General features: G+C 45.4%; 1 protein-coding gene across 1 annotated transcript in view; it reads right to left on the minus strand.

Annotated features, from left to right (window-relative positions):
* The window catches only part of LOC122555674 (uncharacterized), a 260338-nt gene that overhangs the window by 131331 nt on the left and 110871 nt on the right, over positions 1-18136 (minus strand). Inside the window, exons 13-18 of the mRNA XM_087993923.1 lie at positions 17226-17297; positions 16928-16981; positions 14193-14255; positions 5848-5892; positions 3529-3582; positions 920-989 (exon numbers count right to left, since the gene is read on the minus strand). Of these exons, the coding sequence (XP_087850049.1) occupies positions 920-989; positions 3529-3582; positions 5848-5892; positions 14193-14255; positions 16928-16981; positions 17226-17297 (358 nt within the window). The remainder of the gene's footprint in view (positions 1-919; positions 990-3528; positions 3583-5847; positions 5893-14192; positions 14256-16927; positions 16982-17225; positions 17298-18136) is intronic.

An 18136-nucleotide genomic window follows, 5' to 3' on the forward strand; every position in this document is an offset into this window, starting at 1 on the left:
TCCATACATAACAAGACAAGCAGTGGAGATCTGCATGAATAACGTAGAGACAAGCCCCCTACTGAACTCCCTGAAATTGATACTCAGCAAAATTTTGGTAAAATTGAGCCCTATATATCATGAGAGTTTTAATTGCATCTTTTTGCCACATCTATTTTTACATATGACCACTGCGGATAAAACGTTTCTATCGGAACAAACTATCTACTGTTATCTGGAAGATGGAGATGTAAAGTGTGCCTTTTCTGAAGTTCCAGATCATGAACTTTGAAATATTGTATGGATGTGTAGGTAACAGCTAGCTATGCATGATCCATAACTTAATTAATCATGAAAAAATATTTTACTGTAAACCACCAGCACAATGAGAATACATTTCATTTTAGTTGAAGTAATTTTACTTTTTTCACCTGATGGGGACAGTGCTGGCTGGGCTAAAATGTATCAGCCATTCCTAATTTCCCATGAGAAGGTGATACTGAGTCAACCCCACATGAACTGCTGCTGTCAGTCCACATGTTATAGGTAGACCCACAGTGCTGTAAGGGAGGGAATTGTGACTGGGACAACCTGAAGAGGCAGGAGCAGAAAGTTAGGCAGAAAACCAGAACCCAACTCCTTGCTGTCACTTTAGGATTTAACTCCAGATGCACTATTCAGCACAAAATATGGGGGAGTCTGTAATAATAAGGAAATTAATTGTCGAATGATATTGTGGAAAGTCATTCATGTTGTCGCAGCCCAGTAATGCTAGGCCTCTTGTGTTGCTAGGGGCTACAGCAGGTGTAGAATTTAAAATGTAAACATCTACTTTTGAATAATGCAACAGTTCATACTCACCCAGAATTAAGAACAAATGCTCATATTAACAAAATAACCAGATTAAGTGACTGGAATGATCAACTTGATGTTTGCAAACCTTTCTGAGAGTCACAGGATATGAGCAGAGTTCCTGGGAGTCCACGAGGTCCTGGGTCACCTCTATCACCCTGAAAGAAACAAAGCAACCAGGTTTCCCCTCACGTCACCTTTACATCAGCCTTTACATCACCTATAGCCTTCCCTTCTTCATACAGCTCAACTCCCGAGCACTCTCACATTTTCACAAAGTCCTAGCCTGAATTACATGAAACAACTGACATGCTTTCTCTGTAAAGTTCATTCATTCAGAACAACAAAGCTGGCATTGTCATTGAAATGCTTACCCTAATATTTTCAAATACCAGGACTCAGGTCTTATAAGGAACTTCAGCAGATCTGGCAGCCTCTGTGAGGAGACATCAAGTTAAAATTTCGGATCCAGTGACCCTTCCTCAAAACACCAAGTTCCAAAACTTTAACTCTAATTTCTCTTCACAGAGGCTGCCAGTTTTGCTAAGTTTTTGCTTTTGATTTACAGCATCTGCAGTTCTTTCGGTTTTTATAAGTAACTTAGTATCTGATAATAGAAACATGCTCCAATTTTGGACACTTTTTGACAGTACTCATCAACCACAAGTACATATGAATCAAATTGTTTCTCTATTGTCTCAGCAACATATCTCAAAAACCACCTCTGACCCTAAACTATCTACAACACTAGCTGAATATAGCACATATCTGCAGGAAATGCCTCTGAATGAGATGATCAATGGTGGACAGCATTTGGAACTATTTTCTATCTGCCTCAGGTCATTTAATTTAAGACCTGCACAGGTTGGGATCATCCCAACTGGATCCAAACTGTAATCCGAAATGTCAAAACACTCAGCTGCAGTGCAAAACATTCGCTGGAAAACTGACCTCCCAAATAACGTTAGAGTGTTTGACTCCTTTACTAAACTGTTGCTTGTTATTTTCCTCCTGATTCCAATACAGTACTCCCAATGAATAATGCAGTAAGAAAATATACATAGATTAATAGAGTCATTGCGATGTACAGCACGGAAACAGACCCTTCAGTCCAACATGTCCATGCCGACCAGATATCCCAACCCAATCTAGTCCCACCTGCCAGCACCCGGCCCATATCCCTCCAAACCCTTCCTATTCATATACCCATCTAAATGCCTCTTAAATGTTGCAATTGTACCAGTCTCCACCACATCCTCTGGCAGCTCATTCCATACACGTACCACCCTCTGTGTGAAAAAATTGCCCCTTAGGTCTCTTTTATATCTTTCCCCTCTCACCCTAAACCTATGCTCTCTAGTTCTGGACTCCCCGATCCCAGGGCAAATACTTTGCCTATTCATCATATCCATGTCCCTCATAATTTTGTAAACCTCTATAAGGTTACCCCTCAGCCTCCGGCGCTCCAGGGAAAACAGCCCCAACCTGTTTAGCCTCTCCCTATAACTCAAATCCTCCAACCCTGGCAACATCCTTGTAAATCTTTTCTGAACCCTTTCAAGTTTCACAAAATCTTTCCGATAGGAAGGAGACCAGAATTGCACGCAATATTCCAACAGTGGCCTAACCAATGTCCGGTACAGCGCAACATGACCTCCCAACTCCTGTACTCAATACTCTGACCAATAAAGGAAAGCATACCAAACACCTTCTTCACTATCCTATCTACCTGCGACTCCACTTTCAAGGAGCTATGAATCAGCACTCCAAGGTCTCTTTGTTCAGTAACACTCCCTAGGACCTTACCATTAAGTGTATAAATCCCGCTCAGATTTGCTTTCCCAAAATGCAGCACTTCGCATTTATCTGAATTAAACTCCATCTGCCACTTCTCAGCCCATTGGCCCATCTGGTCAAGATCCTGTTGTAATCTGAGGTGACCCACTTCACTGTCCACTACACCTCCAAATTTGATGTTATCTACAAACTTACTAACTGTACCTCTTATGCTCGCATCCAAATCATTTATGTAAAAGACAAAAAATAGAGGACCTAGCACTGATCCTTGTAGCACTCCACTGGTCACAGGCCTCCAGTCTGAAAATCAACCCTCCACCACCACCCTCTGTCTTCTACCTTTGAGCCAGTTCTGTATCCAAATGGCTAGTTCCCCTTTTATTCCATGAGATCTAACCTTGCTAATCAGTCTTCCATGGGGAACCTTGTCAAACGCCTTACTGAAGTTCATATAGATCACATCTACAGCTCTGCCCTCATCAATCCTCTTTGTTACTTCATCAAAAAACTCAATCAAGTTTGTGAGACATGATTCCCCATGCACAAAGCCATGTTGACTATCCCTAATCAGTCCTTGCCTTTCCAAATACATGTACATCCTGTCCATCAGGATTCCCTCCAACAACTTGCCCACCACTGAGGTCAGGCTCACCGGTCTATAGTTCCCTGGCTTGTCTTTACTGCCCTTCTTAAACAGTGGCACCACGTTTGCCAACCTCCAGTCTTCCGGCACCTCACCTGTTACTATCGATGATACAAATATCTCAGCAAGAGGCCCAAAGCTTCATTAAGACTGAACACGCACAATTGAGATGTAGAATCATTTATTTGATTTATTTTAGTTAGCTGCTCTGATACAGGTAGGTATTCCTTCATGATGGTGATTATTTAACTAAATACCTTTGCTCCTGGGGAGCCATCTGGACCAAGACTTCCACTGTATCCAGGCTGTCCCTAAAATGGATAGGATGAAATATTAGTGGTTATGTTCATGAAGGGAAAGCAGTCTTTATATTGTAAAACAAAGGTTGGTTTAGATGAATATAATGACCACTTTATCACTGAATTGCTAAAGCAAAGCTCATTGGGGTATATGAGAATCTGATGGTGGGTATATGAGAATCTGATGGTGTGTATAGTTATAGAGCATGACTGGACCAGTTCTTCCCAATGAGACAACAAGATGTTACCCCACAACTGTTGCAGCTTGAAACCACAATCATGATGGACACAGTTGGTAGATGGTTGGAAGGTAACTATTAATCAATGTGATACATAGCCAGAAAATTAACATTGACAAAAGTCGAAATGGTCAATACTTAGTTGTGCAGTCAAGTTGCTTAAAAGATAAAAAGAGTCCTTTCCACCTAGCCTGCTCCTTGGTCATTGTCTCCAGATGAAGAGTGTGCATTCGGCCTCAGCACTCTCTTTGGCTCCAACTCGAGCATTCAATGTTATTCTCTCTCTCAGAAATACATAGCCCCTTTTATTTATCTGTGTTACTGCTTTGTCCAACTTCTGAGGAAACCGCGCCCATACGGTTGTCATCTCCTAACTTGACCACTCTGCTATTGTCCCAGGTAGCCTCCCATTCGCCACCCTCCATAAACTTCACCCCAAAATCTGCCCACTTGCCATGCTCTTTCCAAAGTTATCCACTGTCCTTGAACATGTTGGAAAAAGTTGACCCCTGGGCTCATAGTTGATACTTAAAAATTCTCTTTTATTGTGTTTAAATTCCTTAATGTCCTCATCCCTGTCTATCGCTGCCAGGTTTTGTCAGGTAGGTGTTATGGAATGAGGGGTGAGGTGCCATCTTGGACAGGTGGGAGCAGTGAGGGATTATATCCCTGATGTAATATTCCTTGACTGATGTTTCCCTTCCTTCCTATCTTTATTCAAATACACCTTCACTAATGGCACAGTCACTGCTGCCTAACACCAGCCATATATGTTCATGGACAGCATGTTATTGGGGTCCATTGAGAAATGCCAACTCTGCCACCTGCCCACTCTCAGGATTGTGAAAGTAGGGTTGGGGGTTCCTGAGAAAGTGGTAAGCCAACCTCTCAACCACTTCACTTGCCCCAAAACTGAAATCTCCTTGTCTGGGCCATGTATTAGCATTCATTTTTGTCCAACTATACTCTTGAATGTGGCAGTTGTTTCTATAATGCAAGTGGTATATAAATATAAGTATAAGTTGTTGTTGTTGTCAAATCAGAGATTGTTGACGTGACAATCTATTTGCCTGAAACTTAGGTTGTTTCAATTTCACTTCAGACTTCTTGAAGGAATTTTTCCATTATTCACATCCCAGGATGTGGGCATCTTTGGCTAGACTGGTATTTATTGCCCAGAGGGCAGTTAAGAGTCAACCATATTGCTGTGGGTCTGGAGACACACGTACTCCAGAACAGGGAAGGAGGGCATTTTCCTTCCTAAGGGGCATTAGTGAACCAGATGGGTTTTTCCAACAGAGATTCATGGACATTATGACATGGTAACATGGTAGGATTTAAACTCAGATCCTCAGGACATTATCTGGTCTGTGTATTAACAGGCTATCTTCCCAAATCCTCTTGCAAGGATGCCTTCCTCGAAGAGGCTCTCTTCCCGAATCCTCTTGCAAGGATGCCTTCCTCGAAGAGGCTCTCTTCCCGAATCCTCTTGCAAGGATGCCTTCCTCGAAGAGGCTCTCTTCCCGAATCCTCTTGCAAGGATGCCTTCCTCGAAGAGGCTCTCTTCCCGAATCCTCTTGCAAGGATGCCTTCCTCGAAGAGGCTCTCTTCCCGAATCCTCTTGCAAGGATGCCTTTCTCGAAGAAGCTCTCTTCCCGAATCCTCTTGCAAGGATGCCTTTCTCGAAGAGGCTCTCTTCCTTTTCATCTCTGTATTAACAGTCCATCAATAATACTACTGGGTATTGCCTCCCCAATTGGAAGAGGCATTAGCGAGTTTTGAGAAGGTTGAGTAGCTCAGGTTGAGGTTCTGCATGTAGGTTTGCTCACTGAGCTGGAAGCTGAAAGCTTCATCTGGAAGCTCACTGATGATGTTATCTAGTATGGTGATGAAATGTCTGAAAACGAACCTTCCAGCTCAGCGAGCAAACCTACATCCTGGAATAGGCATCTCAAAATACTGACATTTAATGGCTTCAGGTATCTTTTATAATGAATCAAATGTATGTGAAATGATAGAAAGTATATTTAATTTAAACCTTTCTTCCTGGAGCTCCTGCAAAGCCATCCTTCCCAGGATCACCCTTGAAAAGAAACAGAGTATCATAAGAATTAAGGACAATGACTAATCTATTTCAAATTATACTTCTGAGTTGAAAATATTGTCAATTTCTAGTGGTAATCCTAAAGTAAGTAAGATCAGTACTGGACATTAAACACTTTGAGGCTAGGTGGAGATCAAGTTAAATGCAATCGAAATGTTTCTTAGCTCCTAACAAAAAAATCTTAATTCCAACATGTTAATTTCAAACTTTTCTATATATGAAAGTCAGTGTGAAATTTTCCCTTTCTATCGAAGTAATTTACACATCAGATTCCTCATGTAAAGTTACAATATTGAAATGTTACAACCGTAGGCTGATTGTCACTAAGAATACAGGGATCATTGGCTTAGAGTCATACAGTACAGTAAAGGCCTTTCAGCCCAGTGAATCTGCACCAACAAATCTACCACTAAAGGCGCACTAATCTCAATTTCCTGCACTTATCCTGTAACTTAACCCCAATATAAGTCTGATGTGTCTGGTCATAAGAGGATTGGACTCTGAACAGGACAAGGCTTGAATTATCTTGAAAGGATTATCTAATTGAGGTCTTTAATATGATTATAGGATTTACTGGTGTATTTGAGCCCCCAGTGGTAGGTGGCGACTGTGAGGGAGGACACAAGCAATCAGGCAGACAATCTCTGGATGAAAGGGCATAGCTTTCAGAATGAAGCCTCACAGACAAAGGACTTTCTCAACCAAAGATGAAAATGGGCTTAATTCCATGGATATATTTGGCTTTCCTAGGTAAACTTTACTGTTTCTTCATGTTTGTGAAGATCTGATTCAGGAGAATAAGAAATGCTTCATGATCTCTGAGTCATCCTGTATGTTTAAGTCACACGTTACATTTCTGGTCGAGTTGGTGCACAGACAGACAGAAGTGGGTACTGCTGGAGATTAGAGTCAAGATCAGAATGGTGCTGGAAAAGCACAGCAGGTCAGGCAGCATCCGAGGGACAGGAAAACAAACGTTTTGCAAAAGCCCTTCATCAGGAATGAGGCTGGGCGCCTCAGGGGTGGAGAGATCAATGGGAGGAGGGTGGGGCTGGGGAGAAGGTAGCTGAGAGTGCAGTAGGGGGATGGAGGTGGGGGTAAAGGTGATAGGTCAGAGGGGAGGGTAGAGCGGATAGGTGGGAAGGAAGATTGACAGGTGGGACAGGTCATGAGGATGGTGCTGAGCTGGAAGGTTGGACCTGGGGTAAGGTGGGGGGAGGGGAAATGAGGAAATTGGTGAAGTCCACATTGATGGCCTGGGGTTGAAATGTTCCAAGGCAGAAGATGAGGCGTTCTTCCTCCAGGATTCGGGTGGTGAAGGAGAGGCGGTGGAGGAGGCCCAGGACCTGCATGTCCTCAGCAGAGTGGGAGGGGGAGTTGAAATGTTGGACCATAGGGTGGTGGGGTTGATTGGTGTGGGTATCCCAGAGATGTTCTCAGAAGCGCTCTGCGAGAAGGCATCTGGTCTCCCCAATGTAGAGGAGACCACATTACGGCAACAGATACAATAAATGATATTGTAGGTGAATCTGCAGGTGAAAGTTTGATGGATGTGGAAGGTTCCTTTGGGGCCTTGGATGGAGGTGAGGGAGGAGGTGTGGGTGCAAGTTTTACAATTTCTGTGGTGGCAGGAGGGGAGGGTGGGTTGTTGGGGGGGGCATGGAGCTGACTAGTTACAGAGAGAATGGTCTGTCCACAGCACAGATATCAAGTCTGGGCAGCTGAGGAACAAATACTCCCAGCTGAGACAGAGTGGGTGGGAGTGTATTTGTAACTGATGATGTTCACAAAGGAGGATGTGGTATTCTTGAAGGTACATGCATCAGCAGAGGAAATCAGATCTTTTAGTCAAATCCCAGGCAGGGTCTCCTTCATAAATATTCCCAGAATGCTAAAGAGGAAGGAAGCGTTACTGCGAGTTGGGTATTCCACGTGCTGAAGAGTGGGAAGTTGGACAGATTCAATACCAGAAACACCGAATGCTCTGGTGATTGGAAACTGGATTGAGTATGCACAGCTGGGTACAGCGTAGAGAGGCTTCATGTGAGTCAGCAGTCGATGTTTGTGGTGGAACGTCTGTGTGGGGAAGTCCATCAGCAATACTGAGAAGGGGTAGAGAAGGGGTAGAGACGTGCACAGTGGATATCTTTAAGGCAATAAGAAGGGGTTTTTGAGGACAGCAGTAGTCCCACGGCTGCAACAGAGGTTACATGGGTACAAGCGAGTCAAAGAGAGGACCTGGTCTCCACCTCCATGGAGCTGGTGAAGTCATTTTGACTGCAAGATCCTTCTTCAAAGATAGACAATCCAGAGACAGGGACCTGAAGGACCAGCAAAGTTAAATGGTGAGGAATGGGAAGGTCCAAGTGGAGTTGAGGAAGCTTCACACAGACAAACCTCGATGTTCCTCTACCGAATCATCCATACAACGAGGAAAGACTGGACTCCTTTGATCAGGAAAGGTGTTCCTACCAGGGAAGTGACGGTCAGTGTGGACAGAGATATACATGTCAAGCTGCCAAGTCAGGGGGACAGATTGCTGCAGAGTGATCACAGATCCAGTCCCTTGTTTGGAGTATTGTGCGCAGTTTTGGGTCCCATATCTCACGAAGGATGTACTGACCCTGGAGTGAGTTCAGGGGAGGTTCACGAGAATTGTCCCAGGAATTAAAAGCTTAACATACGAGGACTCTGGATCTACACCTGAGAGTTTGTAAGAATTAGGGGAGGTCTAATTCAAAGGTACAGAATACTGAATGGTCAGGACAGAGTGGATGTTGTATAGATGTTTCCATTGGGAGGAGAGACACAGCCTTAGAGTAAAGGGAAGATCTTTTAGTACGGAGATAAGGAGAAACCTCTTCAGCCAGAGAGTGGGGAATCTGTGGAATTCACTGCCACAGAATTGAGTAGGTCATTGAGTCTATTTAAGACAGAGATAGATAGGTTCTTGAGTATCAAGGGATCAAGGGTTATGGGGAGAAAGCAGGAGATTGGGGTTGAGAAACTTATCAGCCATGATTGGCTGGCAGAGCAGACTCAATGGGCTGAATGGCCTAATTTCTGCTCCTATGCCTTATGGTCTTATCCAGAGTGAGACACAGCCTGCGTGAGTATATAGTCTGGGGAATTTAGAGGCAACATGGAAATTCGGTGCAGAGGGCATGAGGGGCTTTTTGCTTGTTTTTTTGTGAGGTTTTTTTTCAAAAAACGGGGTGGATTGATGTTCAAGATTAGGGGCTGAGCACAACAGAGTGACATCACTAGGTAAACCCATCCTCATGTTCATTGGTTGCTGATAGTCAAATTAGTAGCTATGAGAGGTTCCCTTCAGACTGGAGGGAAATAGCTGAAACATTTGCAAGGTACAAACTAAAAGATCAGTACAAAATATTTTAAAATCAAATTAAGAACTATGTAATTAAAGTAGAAATACTGGATCAGGAGGTGTTTGTAACTCCATGATGTGGGAGCTGATGGATCTCACTGTGGTTCATAGTGACCAAATCCGTAGCAAGAGTTGGTTGTTTGAGGAACTCTAGCTCAGACTGGATGAGCTGGAGTCTGACCTCTGGACATGCCTATGCAGAAGAAGTCTGGGGAGGAATGCAGGGGAGAGGGTGCTCTGGTTTCCTCCCACCATCCAAAAATGTGCAGGTTAGGTGAATTGGCCAGGCTAAATTGCCAGTAGTGTTAGGTGATGGGGTAAATGTAGGGGAATGGGTCTGGTTGGGTTGCGCTCCGGCGGGTCAGTGTGGACTTGTTGGGCCGAAGGGCCTGTTTCCACACTGTAAATAATCTAATCTAATACCATGATCACCAAGGTGGTTCTCGAGATAGTCACTGGATCGTGGTTGGATGTTGGAGGGTCGTTTGGTTGTGCTGACCTGCTCTTGGTGGATCTTCATGCTGGCTTTGGCCTATTCAGGTACCAGCCAACCTCAGAGCTATGGCCTCAGCAGCCACCCGCAGCCGCAGGGGGCTCGCAATACAGTCAGGGTGACTGTAAGGAAGATCGTACACCAGTAGATCGGACCCTGTCCTTCAAGAAGGTACTGTTGGGATGCTGTGGATGTGTTGCTGTGGATGTGTACTACCTGCAGGAGTCCTTCGAAAAGAATAAAACTCCCGGAAGCGACGGCTTACCAGTCGAGCTCTATTCCGCTCTGTGGGACTGAATTGGCTAGGACCTGCTGGAGGTGTATGTCAGTACACTTTGGGCAGGTACCATGAGTGAATCCATGAAGAAAGGCATCATCACCCTCATCTACAAGCGGAAGGGGCAGAGGGAGGAACTCAAAAATTGGAGACCAATCTCACTGTTGAATGCGGACTACAAAATTCTGTCAAAAGTAATCGCCACACGGGTCAGGTCTGCTCTCGGGTCGGTGATTCACCCTGACCAAACCTGTGCTGTACCCCAGGCAGGAAGATTGCTGAGAGTCTCGCACTCCTCAGGGATACGATCGCCTACGTGCAGGACAGAGGGTTGGACACCTGCCTGATCAGCCTGGACCAGGAGAAAGCCTTTGACAGGATATCACACAGGTATATGAGAGATGTTCTCTCCAAAATGGGCTTTGGGGAGGGAATCTGAAATTGGATCAGACTGCTCTACACCAACATTGTCAGTGCAGTCTCAATCAATGGGTGGGAATCAGATAGCTTCCCAGTCAGATCTGGAGTCAGGCAGGGCTGCCCTGTCTCTCCTGCCTTGCTTGTGTGTTGCATAGAGCCATTGGCCGAGTCCATCAGGAAGGATGCGAGTCTGAGAGGGGTGACTATTCCTGGCAGCGGGGGCCTGCAGGTTAAGGCCTCCCTGTACATGGATGATGTCGCCGTTTTCTGCTTGGATCCGCTGTCCGTGCACAGACTCATGTGCATCTGTGACCAGTTCGAACGGGCCTCGGGGGCCAAGGTAAACCGAGGCAAGAGCGAGGCCATGCTCTTTGGGAACTGGGCCGACCAATCCTCAATCCCCTTCACCGTCAGGACCGACCACCTGAAGGTGCTGGGTATTTGGTTTGGGGGGGGGGGCTGGTGCGTGCGCCAAGTATTGGGAGGAGCGTATCAGTTCCCGAAGAGCATGGTCTCGCTCTTGCCTCAGTTTACCTTGGCCCCCGAGGCCCATTTGAACTGGTCACATATGCACATGAGTCTGTGCACGGACAGCGGATCCAAGCAGAAAACGGCGACATCATCCATGTACAGGGAGGCTTTAACCTGCAGGCCCCCGCTGCCAGGAATAGTCACCCCTCTCAGGCTCGCATCCTTCCTGATGGACTTGGCAAACAACTCAGTGAAGGACGCTCTCTGGGCGGTCTGAAACCTGTTGATCTTCCAGCTGAAGGAGTTGAGCCCGACTGAGTGTTGTGGACTGGCACATTCTAAGGTCCAGGACTATGTGTTGAGGGATGCGCTGAAGCTTGGGGCAGCTGATGCCAAGGTGCGGTGGGGAAAGACCTCCATGTAACTCTGCCTGCCTAAGAACAGGGGGCCCACTCAGCAATCAGGCCCCACTGACACCTCAGCTAAATACCTGGATGGTAAAAACAATGACTGCAGATGCTGGAAACCAGATTCTGGATCAGTGGTGCTGGAAGAGCACAGCAATTCAGGCAGCATCTGAGGACAGGCAAAATCGACGTTTCGGGCAAAAGCCCTTCATCAGGAATAAAGGCAGAGAGCCTGAAGTGTGGAGAGATAAGCTAGAGGAGGGTGGGGGTGGGGATAGAGTAGCATAGAGTACAATAGGTCAGTGGGGGAGGAGATGAAGGTGATAGGTCAGGGAGGAGAGGGTGGAATGGAAAGGTGGAAAAGGAGCTGGGCAGACCCCACCACCAGGGATATATTTCCCTCCCCACCCCTCTCCGCCTTCCGCAAAGACCGTTCCCTCCGTGACTACGTGGTCAGGTCCACGCCCCCCTACGACCCACCCTCCCATCCTGGCACTTTCCCCTGCCACCGCAGGAACTGTAAAACCTGTGCCCACACCTCCTCCCTCACCTCCATCCAAGGCCCTAAAGGAGCCTTCCACATCCATCAAAGTTTTACCTGCAAATCCACTAATATCATTTATTGTATCCGTTGCTCCCAATGCGGTCTCCTCTACATTGGGGAGACTGGGCGCCTCCTAGCAGAGCGCTTTAGGGAACATCTCCGAGACACCCGCACCAATCAACCAAACCGCCCCGTGGCTCAACATTTCAACTCCTCCTCCCACTCTGCCAAGGACATGGAGGTGCTGGGCCTCCTTCACCGCCACTCCCTCACCACCAGACGCCTGGAGGAAGAATGCCTCATCTTCCGCCTCGGAACACTTCAACCCCAGGGCATCAATGTCGACTTCAACAGCTTCCTCATTTCCCCTTCCCCCACCTCATCCTAGTTTCTAACCTCCAGCAACATTGTCCCCTTGACTTGTCCGGACTTGTCCGACCTGCCCAGCTCCTTTTCCACCTTTCCACTCCACCCTCTCCTCCCTGACCTATCACCTTCATCTCCTCCCCCACTTACCTATTGTACTCTATGCTACTCTATCCCCACCCCCACCCTCCTCTAGCTTATCTCTCCACGCTTCAGGCTCTCTGCCTTTATTCCTGATGAAGGGCTTTTGCCTGTCCTCGGATGCTGCCTAAATACCTGGATGGTCAATGTACAGACTTGTAGATAAGAATGATTAATTCCGATCCCTGTATGTAAAGAAATTCTATGTGTGTGGAAGAATAGCATGACCAATTGTATAGATATCAAAATAATTTTATGAATAAAGTATTTTTTTAAAATAAAACAAGTGGTCAGTTCTCAGGAATGGGAGGGTGTGACTATCAGTGAGGCAGGTAGATGGATCCAGGAGGGAATGTTGAGGGCAGCCCAGCCCTTGAGCTTGTCTAACAGGTTTGGATTCTTGTTCCCTGTGTGGATGAGAGGGGGAGCTGGAGGGAGATTGAACAAACTTATCATAGCACCATGATACAGGGAGTCATTCCAGAGTTGGGAGAAAAGAGAAATCTAGTTGTAATTGGAGATAGTATAGTCAGAGGAATAGACACTGTTCTGTGGCCAGGATCGAGAGTCCTGAAGACTGTTTCTGACTGGTGTGCCTTGGCCTCCCCACCTCCTGTCAAGTGGGAGAAAGTGAGGACTGCAGATGCTGGAGATCAGAATCAAAAAGTGCGGTGCTGGAAAAGCACAGCAGGTCAGGCAGCATCCGAGGAGCAGGAGAGGCGATGTTTTGAGCATAATGTTGTCATTCCTTATAAAAAGCTTATGCTCGAAACGTCAACTGTCCTGCTCTTCAGAGGCTGCCTGACCTGCTGTGCTTTTCTAGCGCCACACTTTTAAACTTCCTGTCAAGTGTCACCTGAACACCTTGCTCTAAGCACCCTATGATCTGTATGTCCTTGGTTGCTGTGATCTCCCTATTCATTGGTCATAAAACAAAGCTTTTCACTCTACCTAGGTATACGTTACTATAATAAATCAAGTCAAATTCAGGATATGTTATCTGGGCTGCAGAGGAGTTTGGAGTGGGAGGGGAAAGATCCAGTTGATGTGGTCCACGTTGATTCCAATAATAATACTAGAAAGAGGTTCTGTTCAGAATATGAGCAGTTTGGGATTAAATTAGAAAACAAAAGCTAAAAAGGAATAATACCTGGATTACCACCTGACCAATGGCAAACTGGCACAAGGTCGATGAGATTAAAGAGATAAATGTGATTGGTTTGGGAGAAACCGTTTTGAATTCATGGGCCATCTGTAGTACTAGGGAAGGAGGGAGCTGTTCCAATAGGATAGGCTCCACCTGGGTCACATTGGCAACAGAGTCCTAATGAATCACATAACACGGCTGTACTAGGGCCATGGCTAGGGCTTTAAACAAAATAGAAGCTGGGGGTCATGCCATACATTCCATTTCTTTGCATACAGAGATTAGAATTTATCATTTGTATATACAGGTCTGTACGTTTGCCAATCATATATCCATATGTTGAGCTTGGATGGCTGGTTTGTAATGTAGAGTGACACCAAACAGCACGAGTTCAGTTCCCACACCGGCTGAGGTTACCATGGAGGTGTCTCCTCCTCAAAATCTCCCTCACCTGAGGTGACCCTCAGGTTAAGCCACCACCAGTCATCTCTGACAAAAGAGAGTGGGACTATGTTGACCTTAGTTTTAACTACACACAGCCCCCACAAACCTCAATGTATTTCTGCTGGAAGGAGTTCTGTAATAGAAAGGAAGTATTTGTACTTCGTCTAGCATTCCTGCTTACCCGATCACCAGGAAAGCCAATAATACCCTTTTCCCCCTTTTCACCCGGAAATGTGGGGAAAACCTAAATGTGAATAAAGAGAAAATAAGTTAGATTTCAGTTGGCTTTTAATTATTTAAGTGAATGTACAACACAGTGTATTTATTAGGAAACAGTTGAAAATTAAAAGCTTTATGATCTGTAGACTGAATCAACAGCTTTAATTAAACTGAAAGAATGAGAATAGGGGTTTCATTTCATTTCACTTTTCTTTTCATGATCTTTCCCTTTGGAAGAATGCTACATTAACTCCAAATGTGTTACTGAGGTTATATTTATTTCCCATCGTAGTTACCTCGAGAGGATGGTAATGACCCCAATTCTCAAATCACTGCCATCCTCATTACTCAGAGGATTCACACAATCACTGAATGGTTACAGTGCAGGAGGTGGCTATTTGTCCCTTCATGCATGCACTAACTCCTTAAATCGGCATCATTACCTTGTGCAATCTGCTGCCTTTGCAAACACCCTTGCAATTTACTTCAGGCCAAATAATAACCATCCAATTCCCTGTTCAGTGCCTCAATTGAACCTGGTAGGAGAAAGTGAGGACTGCAGATGTTTGAGATCAGAGTCAAAAAGTGTGGTGCTGGTGCTCTACATGGTGGAGCCAGGCCGTCGACTTGTGGAATGGTTCTGAGAACATCTCTGGGACACACGCAATAAACAACCCTACCGTCCTTCAACTCCCCCTTCCCCTCCGCCAAGGACATGCAAGTCCTGGGCCACCTCCACCACCAAATCCTAGCCACCCGACGCCTGGAGGAAGAACATATCATCGTCTGCCTTGGGATCCCCCCAGCCACACGGCATGAGTGTCGATTTCACCAGTTTCCTCATACCAGATCTAACCCTTCAACTCGGCACCATCCTGTCCATCTTCCTTCCCACCTATCCACACCACCCTATCACCTTTTCCCCCCCCCCCACACCTTCACTTACCTATCGCATTCCCAGCTACCTTCCCCCCAGCCCCACCTCCCTCCAATTTATCTCTCAGGCCCCTTGGGCATACACCACATTCCTGATGAAGGGCTTATTCTTGAAACATCGACCCTCCTGCTCCTCAGATGCTGCCTGACCTGCTGGGCTTTTCCAGCACTACACTTTTTGACTCAATTGAACCTGCCTCCCCCATATTTCCAGAGAGTGCCCTCCCGACCCTAACTACTGACTTGCCAAAACAGGTTTCTGCTGACATGACTTATGCTTCATTTGCTATCATTTTAAATCAACGCACTCTCATTTTTGTTTCTTTTATGAGCAGGAAGAGCTTCTCCCTATCTACTCTGTCCAGCTCACTCATGATTTTGAAAACCCCAAGCAAATTTCCTTTTGACATTTTTCTCTCTTGGGAGAACAGTTCCTTCAGTTCTGATGAAGGGTCACTGGGCCAGAAACATGAACTCGGATTTTCTTTCCCTACAGATGCTGCCATAAAGACTAGGTTTTGCCAGCAATTTCTGTTTTTGTTTCTTCAATCTATCCTCAGAAATAAAGTTTTTTATTCCAGGAATGATTCTTGTAATTCGCAACTGCACTCTCTTTCCAATGTGTTCACATCTTATGATGTCGACAACTGTACAGATACTCTAACTGAGGTTTAACAAGTGTCTTGTACAAGATCAACATCACCTCCTTGCTCTCGTACTCTGGCCTTAAAAAAGCTGAGGATACTGTCTGCTTTATTAACTGGTCTCTCCACCTGCTTTGTCACTTTCACTGATCTGTGCACGCATACCCCCCCCCCCCCAGGTCCCTCTACTCTTGCACCCCTTTAGAATTGTAGCTCCTACTTTATACTGTCCTTCAATGTCCTTCTTATGAAAGTGCATCACCTCACATCTGAGTGGAACCTCATCTGGCACCTCTCTGCCCACTCCACCATTGAGTCACAGAGTCATACACCTCAAAAACAGACCCTTCGGTCCAGCACATCCATGCTAACCAGACACCACAATCTGACCTAGTCCCATTTGCCAGAATTTGGCCCATATCCCTCTAATCCCTTCCTATCCAGACGCCTTTTAATTGTGTGTAATTTGCCAGCTTCCACCACTTCCTCTGGCAGCTCGTTCAGTACACTCACCACCCTCTGCATGAAAACATTACCCCTCATACTTGTCAGTGTCCTTCTGAAGTTCCACACTGCCTTCTTCACAATTTACAATTCTTCCACATTTAGTGTCATCTGCAAACTTGAAAACTGTCCTGCGTGCATGAAGGTCCAGATCATTATTATACATCAGGAAAAGCAACGTTCTTGATGCTGACCCCTGGGGAACTCCACTACAGACCTTCCTCCAGACAGAGAGAAAAAAAAATCGCCATTCACCATTCCTCTCTATTTCCTATCTCTCAACCAGTTTTGTTTCCACATTGTTACTGTCCTTTTTATTCGATGGTCTAGAACTTTCCTCACAAGTCTGTTGTGTAGCACTGTGTCAAACACCTTCTGGAAACCCATGTTCATCAACATTACCCTCATTGAGGGTGTTACCTCTTCAGAAATCTCAGGCTAGTTAGTTAAACATGATTTCTGCTTTGGAAATCTACGCTAACTCTTCCTAATAAACCTTGATTTTGCAACTTAGCTGCTAATTCTATCCCAAATAGATAATAGTACTCTCACAATACTGGTCAGAGGAAACTCAAGTTACAACAAATTGAGCAGGAAAATGCTTTGCACTCACTGAAGGCCCAGGGAATCCAGGAAATCCAAGTGGCCCTTGAGGGCCTTTCTCGCCCTGAAAGAAAAGGAACATTTTACACCAAGATTTGATTTATTTATTGGGTCAATGTTATGCAGCATTATACTGGGCAGTATCCTGTCTCAATCTGTGATTGATTATTTGCAACATTTTGTATTAATGAAAAAGGTACCTATTTCCTCAGCGTTGTGATAGCTGTGTGAATGATCTTTAACATTAAAGGATCACTCTTACTGTGTTGCAATATAGTCATCAAAAGCCAGTCTGTTGTGGCTTATACCTGATCTCCTTTGAAGAAAATTTCTTCCTGAGGCTCGATTAGTTCAATATGTCCTGGGTCACCTTGTTCACCCTGACGAGAAGGGGAAATAAGCAGATGTATACATAATGATAATGTCAGGCAGGTGGGCTAACATCCAACATTCCCGCTATAAAAGGAGATGACAATGCTATAGATACCGAGTTCACAAATACCACGTCAAGAAAAGTGACCAAGATGGATGCTGAAATTCTTTGTTCAGCTTTGCATAGCTGTTGCAAAATAAACTCAATTTGATTTAATTTAATTCATTGCATGGCCTATAGGTGGAGCATGGAAGATATGAGAAACAGCGAGCAACAGACTGACCACCTTCCATTAACTGATGACGGAACCACTTCCATCAGAATCATGGCTGCAGCCTCCATGTTTATAGGTTTTTTTTAAAACCTCCTGTCCAGAGATGTTATGACACAACTCTGGAGCAGGTGGGTCTCGAACCCAGCCTTTCCAGCTCAGAGGTAGGGACATGACCATTATCAGAGTCATTGAGCCATCCAGCATAGAAACAGGCCCTTCAGCCCACCATGACTATGCCGACCAACAAGCACCAAGCTACACTAATTCCATTTCCCTGCTCTTTGTCCATAGCCTGCTATAGCCATGACCATAGCCCTGGTATTTTAAGTGCTCATCCAGATACTTCTTAAATGTTACTTAGATATTAAATGTACCCGCCTCCACCACCCTCTCAGGCAGCATATTCCATATTTCTACCACCTTCTCAGTGAGAACATTCTTTCTCTGATCTTCTCTAAACCACTCATTCCTCACCTTAAACTGTGCCCTCTAGTCTTAGACACGCCTGCCATGGGGAAGAGATTCTCATGACCTACTCAGTCTGTGCTTCTCATAATGTTGTCTCTGTCAAT

This window comes from Chiloscyllium plagiosum, unplaced genomic scaffold (assembly GCF_037043375.1).
Source record: "Chiloscyllium plagiosum isolate Xiang-an unplaced genomic scaffold, Cpla_swu_hap1 HiC_scaffold_13, whole genome shotgun sequence".
NCBI lineage: Eukaryota > Metazoa > Chordata > Chondrichthyes > Orectolobiformes > Hemiscylliidae > Chiloscyllium > Chiloscyllium plagiosum.